This window comes from Equus quagga, chromosome 11, assembly GCF_021613505.1.
Source record: "Equus quagga isolate Etosha38 chromosome 11, UCLA_HA_Equagga_1.0, whole genome shotgun sequence".
Taxonomy (NCBI): Eukaryota; Metazoa; Chordata; class Mammalia; order Perissodactyla; family Equidae; genus Equus; species Equus quagga.
In genome coordinates this window covers 33,672,155-33,686,642 of record NC_060277.1, presented here as the reverse complement: position 1 = coordinate 33,686,642, position 14,488 = coordinate 33,672,155, and the positions used below count along the sequence as shown (strand labels likewise).

Sequence of the window (14,488 nt, the reverse complement as noted above, 5' to 3'; positions counted from 1 at the left end):
ACTGAAGCCAGTGGCTTGTCACAGAGGGTTAGAAGGCTGGAGGCTCTCAGGAATGAGGCCTGATAACGCTTCAGGAACACTCCTGCTCCGACTGTAGGCCCTGGTAAAAGAGATGCACCGGGAGGAGGAAATGAGAGCCTTGACTTTGGCAAGGAGTGTCCCTAGATGGAAAATCAGAAGATATTTTGAGAGACAGAAGGAAAACAGTAGTCTCATAGTTTTTCTCTCTTCTGTGCAGATACCCATGGTCAGACACAGTGCTGACAAACGGGAAGGGAACATCTGCTGGGAATACACATTTCGAGGGTCTCTCAATTTTACAAATATTTCTGATTATAAGGACTTACGAATATTCATTTTAGGTTTTATTGGTTGAAACTACCTTTAGGACTTTTGAAAAAGTAAACAGGGCTTCAGCACTATCAATTCTTTATTTGAGGTATCTATCAGCAGAAACATCTCAAGTGAGAACAATGGTGTGCCAGAATTTGTGTTAGTATTAATTCTCTAGCTTTTGTTGTTGTAATCTTAGTGGCAATTTATAAATATTCTATAGAAACCATAGCAGAAATGTAACTTCCCATTAAAAAATAGTTTAACAAAATAAACACATATTTCCTTGATAGACTGAAATGAATATGTGTGTGTATATATATATATGACCACATATATAAAATAGGCTTCATATAAAAGTATCTATTTGGGAAGAAATGATTCTTGTAATAAACTACCACCTTCCTTCATTCACAGACTTGAGTAAAACAGATGCTGGTAGTGAATTTTTACTATATCTTTCTTTAAAAAAATTATTACATATTAAACATTTTTTAAATAGTCGCTCAGCAGAATTTAATCTAAAATTTGTAATTTTTTCTATTACTACAGAATTGATTAAAATAGTTAATGGACTAGCACAATCTATAAATATAAATAAAGCCACTTGACAGTGAAATCCTACATTCAAGTATTAAAAGTCATCAGATAGCACAGCAGTTTCTTTAGCCATTCCCAATGACTAGACTCGGATTCATATTTCACAGAATTCTAGGATACTAAAGGTAACCACATATTCTAAAAAACCTAATATATGAATAAAAATTGAGTTAGGAATTGTGGGCCAAAATAAAAAGTAACCATGCTCAGAAATATTTTGTGAATCACATCACCCAAGTATTAGTCAACTTCCTCATCTTCTTAAATAATAAAGACATTTTTCTTAGAAACAAATTACAATGCATAATCTTTAGCAAGTATATTAAGTTACTGTAGTGAATACTTTTTATAATACATCATATAATGCTGCTTAGCAACATTGTCCAAACTGTACTCTGAGAAAGTGAAGTTTCCACAGAAAACTGGGAAACACTACAAAACTTAACTCATTCCACCTTCACAGTGTCCATGAGATATCAAAAGTTTTGCAGTTCCGCAGTAAAGAAACCTAACTTTGTTGAATTCATTGTAGCCCATGTTTATTTCACCATAGAATTTTTTCTTGGCATATAACCATTTTTGAAAATTGCTCTGTGGTTTTTATACGCATTCTGTAAACCTGGCCCCATTACCCCAAGCTGTGCCTAGCACACAGATATCAATATATATTTGCTGTCAATATATATTATTGACTAAATAGATGAATGAATGTGTCTTGTGTTTGGGTGTGACTAAGAACTGCTGAACGATTTGGGAGCTAATTAGCAATGAAGGAATTGGCTTCTATAAAAAGCAAATACCACATTACATGATAACTTAGAAGTAGGAAAATGCTGTATCAAAACTTTGGTTTGTTCTAAGTAACAAATCAAACAAACTTCAAGTAAATAAATCTTATTTGGGGAAATTACTGAGAGAGCAGAAAGAAGTAAATAACAGAGTGAATGCCGTTTACAGTTTAATTGCAGACTCATGTAATTGTAGAGTTTAAAATGCATCTGAGCTGATGTCATTTTATAGCCTGAGGACGGGCTGTTAGTGTTCAGCATGTAGATGACAGCTCATCTTCCGGGCTTAGCCTCGTCTCATTTCAGAGGCTGTGACACAAACCTATTTACCCAAACCTTCCATTACATTCAGCAGTGTCCTGAAATGATCAATTTTGAAAGTGAGCTAATGAGATACTCAAGCTTATCTTATTATTCTAAAGTACAGAATAATACAAACAATAAAAATCATTAGACATTGAACTACATTTTTACACAAATAAAATTTTAAACATCTCAGTCTATACAGATTCTCATTTGTAATAGAAAGAGCTGTCTTATCTTTGGTGTAATCTACTCGTCTGATCATATGACTGCTTTGCTTTCAAGTTTTTCCTTAAAAATTTTATAGCTCAGACTGCACTAATTTGCTTTTTACCAAAAACATTAATAAAGATCTTCCTTCCTCTGAAAATGTCAACTTCAACATAATTACTTTTTTCCTTTCAAAATGCAATCAAATAAACCAGTAACAGTATTCATAAGTACAAAAATTCAAGCCAAAAATTCAGACTTACAGGCAAAAATCTTAAATACACTTTCTGCTGTGCCAAGCGTAAAATCTTGGCCTCTATCCATATTTATAAAAATATATATATAATAAATCATGATCTCTGATTAAAGTATCTTTTCTCTTTGACTTGTAGCTATTGCTGTCACTTATCACCTCATTTGCTTATTGACATTAGTGCACCACTAGGGAACTAGGCTGCAAGTATAAAACCATGGTTGCTAGCACAGTTTTTTGGCAATAGTTAACATTTTAAGGGTCATTGACAAAATTTTCAGAGTAGCTGAAAAGAAAAATTCTTCTCAAGTATCCATGTGTTAAAAGCTGGAAAAACTAGATGCAACACTGATAAATCGGCATAAACGGCTTTGAAAATGAAAATTACTCTATAACAAGCATCCTTTAATACCCTAAAGTGAAAAGTGAAAAGCCAAACACTCATTATTAATATACATGGTAACCAAATGTCACTTTTTTTTTGAGGAAGATTAGCCCTGAGCTAACATCTGCCACCAATTCTCCTCTTTTTTGCTGAGGAAGACTGGCCCTGAGCTAACATCCATGCCCATCTTCCTCTACTTTATATGTGGGATGCCTACCACAGCATGGCTTGCCAAGTGGTGGCATGTCCGCACCCGGGATCCAAACTGGCGAACCCTGGGCTGCCAAAGCAGAACATGCAAACTAAACTGCTGCACCACTGAGCTGGCCCCCAAATGTAATCTTTATTGAGTCTCCTTGCTAGTGTTATTACACTTGGAAATATGAGCTTTCAGTCGTTAGTTAATTCCTGGGAAATACCAAAAAATAAAGACTTCTGCAAAGAAATCAGTTTTTCTTCGCTAGGTATTGGTTCAAAACTCATCACTCCAAAGGGAAGGAAGAATAGTAACTGTCTAAATGTTTTGCTACATATTGTATATTTTCAGGGTCTTATTTCAGAGCAATTTACATTGAGAGGCTCCTTTAATTATCCTCAGAGTCAGGGATATATCTTTACTATTACTAGCCAATGGGAAGAAATTTATCTTACCAAAATGCTAAGATAAATGATTATTACAAAGTTTAAGTCAGCTGACAATGTTAATAACTCACTCGGCTTCAAACTTTCATGGTAGTCTACATATTCTCTCTTGTTAGGGGAATCCTTGTACACTGTTGGTGGACTGTAAATTGGCACAGCCATCATGAAAAATAGCATGGAGTTCCCTCAGAAAATTAAAAATAGAAATATCATAGGATCCAGCGAAACCACTCCTGGATATATATCCAAAGGAAACGAAATTAGGATTTGAAAGAGAGATCTGTACTCCCACATTCATTTCAGCATTATTCACAATAGCCAAGAAATGGAGACAACCTAAATGCATGCCAGCAGATGAATGGATAAAGAAAATGTGGTGTGTGTGCTTATATATACACATCATTATATATATATATATATATAAATGGAATATTATTCAGATTTAAAAAGTAGGAAAGGGGCCGGCCCCATGGCTGAGTGGTTAAGTTCGCACGCTCTTCTTCAGCAGCCCGGGGTTTCACCGGTTCGGATCCTGGGTGCGGACATGGCACCACTGGTCAGGACACGCTGAGGTGGCGTCCCACATGCCACAACTAGAAGGACCCACAACCAAAAAAAAACGTATACAACTATGTGCCAGGGGGCTTTGGGGAGAAAAAGGAAAAAATAAAATCTTAAAAAAAAAAGTAGGAAATACTGCATTTGCAACACAGATGAACCTGGAGAACACCGTGTTAAGTGAAATAAACCAGACACAGAAAGAAAAGTACTGTACAATCTCACTGACATGTGGAATCTAAAATAGACAAATTCATAGAAGCAGAGAGTAGAACGGTGGTTACCAGGGACTGCGGGAGGGGAAATGGGGAGATGTTGGTCAAAACGTACAAAGTTTCAGTTATGCAAGATGAATAAGCTCTGGAGATCTAACGTACAACATGACTACGGTTAACAATACATTATCATACACTTGAAATTTGCCAAGAGGTTAGATTCTAAGCGTCACCACCAAACAAAAGTGGTAACTCTCTGAAGAGACAGATATGTTAATCAGCTTGAACGTGGTGATTATCTCACAACGTACATGTATTATCAAATCATCAAATTGTATACCTTAAATATATACAATTCTTTGAGTTAACATACACTGCCAATCCTCTTTTTGTAGGTGAGCTGCTACCACAGCATGGCTACTGACAGATGAGTGGTGTAGGCTGGTGGCTGGGAATTGGGCCTGGGCAACCGAAACAGAGCACGCTGAACTTAACCACTAGGCCCCCAGGGCTGGCCCCAAATATATACAATTCTTTATTGTCAAATATACCTCAATAAAAAAGAAAAAAATTCCAAAATTCTCTTGTTATAGTAAAAAGTTTTTGTTTTCTTTATGTCCATAAAATACTGTTCTTCATTTTAAAATCTAAATGGTAGAATGAGAAAGATAAAGGCTGAGAACAGGTTTGATTGTGGTTTATAAAATTAGGGATGGGCAAACCTGGGTTTACTAACTGATTTGAGAATATCCTAGAACGGGGGTTGCAAATCCAGTCCACAAACCAAATCCAGACAGCCACTTAAAAATGGTTTTTACATTTTCTAATGGCTAAAAATAAAAATCAGAGGAAGAATAATATGTTGTGACACATGAAAACTGTATGAAATTCAACTTTCACTGTCTATAAGTAAATAGTTTTACTGGAATATGGCCACATTCACTGATTTATGCACCCTCTATGGTTGCTTCCACACTACAATGGCAGACTTGAGTAGTTGTAGAGACCTACCTGGTGCTCTTATCCTTTGCACTGCTGCTTGACACATTACAAGTTGCAGCTATAACTACCAGCATTTTGAATGCCACACATAGTCACACGACAATATTTTTTAAATTTTTTATTATCAGTGCATACCCATAATGTCCTAACAAAAAAAAGTAGACTTCAAATGTCATGTATTTAAGGCACAGTGGAGTATGGATTATTTTGTTACCGAATTAGATGGCAAAGCATTGTGTTTAACATGCAATGACACCGTAGCTGCTCTGAAAGAATACTTTATATACATCGGAAGGACCAGACGAAGTACTCATCACAATATTCTCAATTCATAGGAATGCAGTGGAGAGAAAAGTTAGAAAATTTAAAACAAGGTATCTCATCACAGCAGGGTTCTTCACAAAACTAAAAAATGAAAATAAAGCTGCAGCCAAAGTGAGTTTTTGAGCGGCTCATTTATTAGCCAAGCACGGGAAGCCTTTTACCAATGGTGAGTTAATTAAATTGTTTTTGATTCATCAGCTGAAGAAATATGTCCAAAGTAAATGTGCTTAAGACTATTTAAATTAGCCATTTGGCAAGAACAGTTGCTCGAAGAATTGTGAACATTGGGAAAAACATCAGTAGTAATAAAAAAACAAGGCAAATGATTCTGAGTGGTTTTCCTTGGCCCTTGATGAGTCATCAGATGTTACTGATACAGCCTAGTTATTGTTTATTTGATAAGTCAAGGCCAAGGTTGAGGTGACTGTGAGTTAGTTTCTATGAATAGTCTGAGTGGAACAATGACAGGCAAGAATATTTTCTCAGAGTTAAGAAAACGTGAATTCAGTGCAATCTGAAGTAGAATCTGGTAAAATGGATTACAACTGGAGGTGGTGAAAATGCATATGGAATAAAAAAAGGCTTAGTTGGTCAAATTTACAAAGCTTGTGAAAATATAAAGTATTTAAAACCAAGGGTTCTTTACTGTATTATTCATCAGCAGGTACTCTGTGGAATATCTGACTCAATCTTGTGTTACTGAAGCAGTCGGGTCAACGGTGAATTTCCCGTAACCACCATCAGTTATCTTTTGTCAGGTAGAGAAGCTGAATACCCAGACTGGCCCTACCCCACAGCAGTTTGTTGGCTTAGCAGTGGTACTTTTACTGTGACTTTTTGAGCTCAGAGCTGATACTGAAATTTTTCTGGACAAAAAGAAATACCCTCAATCACTATTAAGAGAATGCTGATGGCTTTGGAATTCAGCTTTTGTTGCACACTTGAAAATGTTTTGTAATGACTTCCATCAAAAATTGAAACAGTGCAAAACAACGCAAACTGTTATTCCCACTGTATGTAGGATTCATTGGGGTTCAGGAAAAGGCTCCAGACTCAAAGAGAGTTCTAGAGCAGTGCTTCTCAAAGGCAGACCAGCAGCATCAGCATCACCTGACTACTCAGTAGAAATGCAAATTCTACTGCATCAGAAGCTCCGGAGGTGGAGCCAGCAAATCAGTGTTTATACGTGAAACCTACTAAAGTAATTTTGATGACAACTAACACTGTGCGAATCACAAAGTAACCCAGCAAGCTGCTTTGTATACTTCCTGTGCTATCAAAAGGTAAGACAAGAAGTGAGATCTCCATTCTCAGGCGAATTTGCAGCAGACATATTCTCTGAGGTTTCCTCACCTGTACACGGGAGTAAGTGATGGTATCCATCCTACAGGGCTGTTGTGAGGATGAAGTGAGCCAGTAAATGCAAAGAACAAGAAACAGGGCCTGGCACACAGCAAGCATTAATTCAATGTCAGCTGCTGATTTAAGATAAAAGTACTGCTTCATCCAGTTGGTAGTCAAATGATAAATCTCATCCTCCTAAAAGGTCCACCGAATACAACCTTTAAAATGCTTACATATATTTGTGAGTGAAAAGAAAATCCAAGTGCATGAAGATAACAATGGAAGATAACCAAGATCTTTTCCAACTGCCCCTTGCTTCTGCCATCAAATAGAAGAAAGGGCAGGGCAAACAGGACAACAATTCTCACACAGATGTTTCTTACATGGAGGAGATCATTTTAACATTTTAATATTTTAAATGTCACAATATTACTTTGTATTCTATAAAAGAATAAACACAGTACTACTAGTAATAATTTATAACACCTACATTTTTAAAATTTGACATATTGTATGGCTTAACTCAATAATATATTCTTATTTATTCAGTAAATATTTATTGAATGCCTAGTATTTGCCATACGTATAATTCACTAGCTTAATAACTTTGGGGGGAAAACGCTTTCATATACGTACTGTGGAGAATACCCTCAAGAATTGCCTACAGATATATATATTAACCATGCTAATTTTTTAACTATGTGCTTTTTCTTAAATGCCTATATCTAATAACACAAGAAATTCTAGAATAATGCTGTCTGATATGATAACCACTAGCCTCAGGGGACTAGGGAACCCCCGAAATGTGTTAGTACAAATGAGGAATGTGTTAGTGCAAAAATGTGCTAGTACAACTGAGGAACAGAATTTTTTTTTTTTTTTTTTTTTTTGGTGAGGAAGAGTGGCCCTGAGCGACTATCTGCACCCATCTTCCTCTATTTGTCTGTAGGATGCCTCCAGCATGGCTTGCTGAGTGGTGTAGGTCTGTACCCTGGATCTGAATCCATGAACCCCAGCCGCTGAAGCAGAGTATGCTGAATTTAACCACTACCCCCCCAGGTCAGCCCCAGGAACAGAATTTTTTATTACATTTAAGTTAACTGAAATTAAAACAGCCACACATGGCTCATGGCTACCATACTGGACAGCAGAGTTCTACGAGATCACTCTCAGACTTGCAGATGTTAGAACATTTTGCCCTATGTGGGAAAATAAATTTTGTTACATTATACCCTTAATATCAGTTTGCTATTCAAAATAGCCCTGCCTTTTCATGCCACAGAATATTCTGTCTACTTTCTTGGCAGCAGAACTAAATCAATTCACTGTTTAGCAAAACAATGTTTCTTCTTCCACTATAGCTGACTTCTAATTATTTAAGGTGCTAGGACACAGAAAAAGAAAACCCATAAAATCCACAAATAATTCAAGTCTTAAACCTTTCCCTCTGGCAAATTTTTAAGGCATCTGCTTAACAGGTGGAAAGCTAGTTTGTTCAGTAGTTTACACCTTGTTCTAGATTATGCCCATATTTTTATACTGGTATTATCCAGTTATAAAACAGATAAATACATCAGAAGAAAAGTAGAAAAACTAAAAATTTTCAAGTTGAGGAGTTACTGTATCAGCTTAAAACAATAATCTTAACAGATGAAAAAGTAAGACTCTTTTCTCCAGCTAACTCTGACAATTTTATACATATCAAACAAAATACTGGCCAGGTCATAAGGCTTATTAATAAGGCATCCTTACATGCAGGTGTGAAAAATTCATTTTATTTTGCATAAAGATCATGACAGTTTATTGCCCAACGTGTTCCTTTAAAAATAAGTTAAAATGTTTCCATAATACTTTTTTTATTAAACACATAATTATTGACGAAAGCATAATATCACTGATTAACATAAGATAAAAATAATATGAGCCACTCAAAAATTCTTGAAGAAAAGTGCTTGCAATATTTTGTGAAAACATTTGTTTACATTTTTACTTGATTTAATGGACAAATTCATATTTTTCTTTAAAATCTACAAACGTCCTAATTCCCACCATTATAAAAACTAAGCAAAACAAAAAACAAAACCACCCCCAAATAGAACCCTAAAAAAGAGCATTAATTTTATTATAGACTATACATTAAGTCACTGAGTAAAGCTCTTTTTTATGAACACTTTTGGAAAGCTCGCATTGAGTTCTAGCACAGCTCTATTATCAATCTGTGAACAGAAGGACACATCAAGTAAGGAGAGATCTCTACAAGATTCCAGGAGTTTTCTTAAGGATGCTGGACTTACCATTCTTGTCCCTGTTTAAAAAAACAAAATCAAACAAAACACCTTAAATATAACATTTACATAATATCCTGATAAAGAGTCACTTAATTATTTATTGTTTAAAATGCATTTAAAATAATTTGCCTTTTAAAAATGTAAAACATTTCTTTAAACAAAAGCCTTCATACTGAAACAGTCCTCTAAAAAAATACAAAGTGAGTCCTCCCAGCCAACTCGGCATCTAGGACCTGAATTTTGTCACTACTCTATCCACTATCTTCATTCCTGCCTCTTCTCCCTTCCGATCAGCTCTCCACACTTTCCTATTTCTGTCACCCCAGTTCAAAAGGATTTGCACATCTCAGTTTCCTCAACCCATGGGTCAAATCAGGCAGCAATGCTTACAATGATTCAACCTCTAATTCTGAGCAATTACTGAGCAACATCCCTGTAGAAACTTCTGTTTCAAGCACCCAAGATGCAAAGCTGAATAAGACCTGTGTCTGCCTCAAGGAACTCTTGGATCAGAGTTGAAAGCAAATGACTACAACACAAGGTGATCGGTTTTACAGTAAGTGGTGGGTATAAAATGGCACTACTGGAAGATGGACGGTGAGTACTATTTAGCCCATATTTAATCTGAAGTGATTATGGGCTATTTGGATGGAAGCTAAATTATAGAAATTATGTAAAGCACGTGATACATGGCAGGCACTCACTAGGCTCAGATGATACCGTCAAAACATACCTTGCTTTAACTACAGCTTCACTAGGGAGGAAAAAAAAATCAAAATTGTATTATATAGACACATCTACTGGGATGGGGATTAAAGTTTCTGAAATGTTAACCTATACCTTTTTTTCTGAGAACGCCTTTCTACTCTCCTCTCTGCCATGGGCTCCAGAAGCTGTAACTATACTGTTACCCTATACTGCTGTGATTGGCCCCACACCAAACCAATACAGATTCTCCTGGGAATTTAGAACTGGAATTCAGCAAAGCCTTCAGTGTCCACAGATCCCTTGAACTAAAGACATGGACAACTGGGTTGGGACCGATATATTGGGCCATGGTACCTGGAGAAGGAGACATAAAGGTCCTTGTGAGGGTACTGTGGCTGAGGGCAGGGGTAGGGCACAGGGCCAGGGGACAGGTGCCTGAGCATGCAGGATAGGAAAACGAAGGAAAGAGAAAAAACAGCTTCCTTGCCTTTTGATGGTTTTCCAGTCCCTCCTGAGGGCTGACCATAGCTAGCTCCTAACCATGGGATCTGAGAGAGACACCTGTATCTTTATAATAATTTTCTTTTGCTTTTGCTTAAGTTATCCTGAGTGGGTTTCTGTGAGATAAGATCAGAAACCCTCAACTAAGACACTTGGCGATGGGGTGCTCTTCACGTAGGGTTGTGACTGTTCTTTATTTGCCTGTCTGGGTCATTAGAAGCTGAGTTTCCTGATAAATCAGGAGTTCCTAAAGCCTGAGAGAATGCCACAGAAGGAAGCTGGAGACTGAAAATTTAACTAGGCTAGCATCCCCTGTCCTATGCTTCCAGAGCACCCTGCAAAGCTTTTCTTTTGTTATCCACTGATGACACAACTATGTTTTCAGTCAGCTTGATCCTTCACGCAGGGGCCATGTCTGTTTTGTTCACTGACATATCTCCAGTGTTTAAAAGAATGCCTGACACAGTATATGCTCAGTAAGTGTGTAAAGAATGGATGAATGAAGGGATGGTAGTTAATTTCCTAATACTATCACCCTGGTTTGGACCCTCATTAGATGGATTATTGCAGCTAATCTCTCTGATTTTGATCTCTTCCTTCTCCAATTCACCTACTACTTGTTTCCAGATTAATATTCCTAAAACACAGCTCTAAATATATCACTCATACCCCTAATTAAACCCGATAATAGCTCTTGCTTGTTTAATTTTGTGCAGATTCCTCATCCTGGTATTCAAAATGCTCCATGAAAGCCTCATTATTCTAACATTCTAACTCAAATTAGATTGCCTATTCTCTGAACATATTCTGGATTTTTAAGTCCTATGCTTTTGTTTCATTCTATTCATTCAGGCTAAAATGCCCTCCTCACCCTATTTCTTACTCACTTTTCAAGGATATCTTTCAAATACCTATTAACCTTTTTAATTAAGCTTTTCCTTATTTCTCTAATCATATACACTCTCTATTCTTTGAGGCCCACCAAAATGGACTTGCTTCTGGCTTGCATTACAGTTATTTATATATTTGTTTTACTCCTCCTTGCTGTGTAATAAACTCTCTGAAGGTAGGGACTGTATCTAATTCAGCCTTGAGCTGATCAGGAAGCATTTTCAGCATGAAGAAGGTATGCCATTTAACACTCAAATGTGCTCATCAGAAAATGACAAATTAAAATAACTATGAGCTTTATTTGACTCAGAATCCTTAAAAAAAAAAAAAAAAGGGATTCCAACACTTAAGGATAAAAGGAAACCAAGAAACAACAATAAAAATAAAGAAAATACAGCATAGTGGTTAAGAGCATACATTCTGGTTTAAATCTGGATTCCTTATTAGCCATGAGACTGAGCAAATCACTTAACCTGTTTCAGGCTGTCTCTTCAATTGTGGCTAACAATAACGACCTCATAAGGTTGTTGTGAAAATTAAATCAGCTAATATACACTTAGAACAGTATAAAGAATACAGTAACACTGCTATTAACATTACTATAAATTATTATTATTGATATCATTTTTTACTATGCTCTTTATATTTGAAATAAGATATTCCAATATATTGGCATGATGGCTGTCTGCCATCTATAATTAGTTTTGACATATAGATAATGATACTTCCTTGCTCTTATGCTCATGAAAGTTACAAATGTTTTCAAAAAGAAGTCATTATACTTCTTACCTATTTTTCTTTTATGTCTCTGCCAAGTAATTCATAAACTTACAGGCCAAGCTAGGTCACCTGACAACAGACCCCACTGTTCATCATTGTGAACAGTGCTTTTGTTTTAGAATCAGTGTTAGTGATGTCTCTGTGGTTCTGTAGCATCTCTTTTAGACACGAGCTACTCTTCATCTCTAGCGTATGAATCTGGTATTTTTTTCTTTTTTTGGTGGGGGAGAGTTGTAAAATAGATCTTAACCAAAAACACACCATCCTCTCAAATGAAGCCTGATGCAATTAGTGATCCATTTTAAAAGCCCTAGCCACCTTTCTTCATTCTCCCTGTAAATTCATGACTCCTTGAACTTTGCAAAATATTTCTCTTATAAAAGGTCCAGGCTAATTCCAGGAGAAGGTGGGTAGGAAGGAAGGAAACAAGCAAGGTAAGTGGGTATGCTGTAATGAAAAAACAGTACAGACTGTGGGGTCAAAAACCTTGGGTTTGAACCCTTGCTCTGGCATATACTAACTGCTGGGTTTCAGTACCCTCATTTATGAAAAGACAACGATGTCCAACTCCCTGAGCCATGAAGATTAAGGAAAATACAACACAGATAAGTACCTAGCCCCAAGTGTGCATATACTAGGCAAGAATTTCTCCCTAAATTTTTAGCTTAAATAAGTAACATACAACTATATAAGCAACATCTATAAGTGTATCATCAACCTGGACTGTGGAGAGATTTTAAGTGAAACCACAAACACAGGTGTTGAAATCTCCAGGTTTTCCTTTTGTTCAATGTTTAATAAACAGGAACAGATATAATTAGCACTTCATGGACTATTCTATCAGTAATTAGTAATGATTAGCATTAGTAGCAATCCACTGGTAATAGATTACCAGAGAACACAGTGCAAGTGCTCTGTGGGTTCACAAAGTCCCAGTTGTGTGGGCAATCGTAACTGTGGCATTGCTAGCATTTCTGAAAGTTAAGGTAAGAAGGCACAAAATCTCCCGGGGCTCCTGGCTGATAAATTGCAATAAGGACACAAGAAATCCCAGAACTGGGAAGGATTTTCAATAGACCTGCCTTGGGGTAGAACTACTCCTAAAAACTAGAATCATCAGGGATGGAGATCTTCCAAAAGTCCTTAATCAAGTTTAACATCAAGAATGAACTTGAATTCATTTTACAAATGGATTAACTTCTTACCCGGCCTTCATAACAATGGAGAACACAGCTCATATAAGTTCTCACTCTTCTTACTAGAGCAAGAACTAATGGTCATTTAGAGCTTTCTGATAGGTTTAGACTAAAAAATTCTGTTATTGTCCTCACTCTTTTACTTAAATTCATACATAATTACTCTCTATATCAGCTGGCCTGTCTTGCACTTCTGATCAAACCAAACAGTCTTAGTAAGACAAAATTTTTACTGCATCCAAGAAGTTTTTCTTTTCCTTGCAGGAAGTCTGAGATTAGCTTTTATGTCAAAGAAATAGACGTTATCACAAATTTATATATAGTATCCTTACCTAATATGTCCAGTTGCCGTAATCGGGTACAATTACATGCCAGCTCTTCAATGTCTGTGTCACACACAGACCTGTTAGCCGTGAGGAAGAGTTTCTGCAAGTTGGGGAGCTGGCGCGCCAGTCTAGCGAAGCACCCGGTGCTGCTCTGCAGAGTGGGACACCAGCCGAGGTCAAGCTCCTCCAGCAGCGGACACCCAGCAGCCAGCTCTGCTATCCCGTTCTCAGTGATGTTCTTACACCTCCACAGATCCAGAGTGCGGAGTTTTTTGCACTTGGCTCCTATCATGCTAGCTATCACATCATAGTCTTCAATCTGGAAACCAAGAAATTCCAATCTTTCACATATTATGCTCAGAAATGCAAACTATTGAGAGCAAGTTAAGACATTCTTAATCATCTCCTATTGTTTGTTTCCATGTAAACATACCCACATTCTCATTAATACAGATCTGCCCACTCATCTCACAGATCTGCCACTGTTTCATAAAACAGCAAGAGTAATCACTTACTTAAAAATCCATTTGACAGAACTCCAGACAGAGGACGTTAATGAATTGAATCCCAAGGCAGTTGGAACTCCTCAGTCCCTCAGGAAGAATTTGAGGATTCTGCGCTGTTCTTGTAAGCCTCCCATTCTGACCTTGCTGCTGCTACTCATTGAGACGGCTAGTCTCTCCTCTTTTATATATGATGATTAATAAACTGGTAGGTATATAAGATCTCCCTGAGAAGGGTGTGCACTTCGCTAGGCTCTAAAATAGTATGTGAATACGTTGATAGTACTAAAAAGGACCTAGTTTTGGGTTAAATGAGGCATCTGGGGACTGAATATACG

At 36.9% G+C, this 14,488-nt stretch overlaps 1 protein-coding gene across 2 annotated transcripts in view; it reads right to left on the bottom strand.

The window, feature by feature from the left end:
* Positions 1-8,710: 8,710 nt before the first annotated feature.
* FBXL4 (F-box and leucine rich repeat protein 4) overlaps positions 8,711-14,488 on the bottom strand; it is a 66,915-nt gene continuing 61,137 nt past the window's right edge. For both annotated transcript variants that reach the window (XM_046677321.1, XM_046677323.1), the window contains exons 8-9: positions 13,654-13,966; positions 8,711-9,262 (exon numbers count right to left, since the gene is read on the bottom strand). In XM_046677321.1, the coding sequence (XP_046533277.1) occupies positions 9,099-9,262; positions 13,654-13,966 (477 nt within the window). In that variant the 3' untranslated portion in view covers positions 8,711-9,098. The remainder of the gene's footprint in view (positions 9,263-13,653; positions 13,967-14,488) is intronic.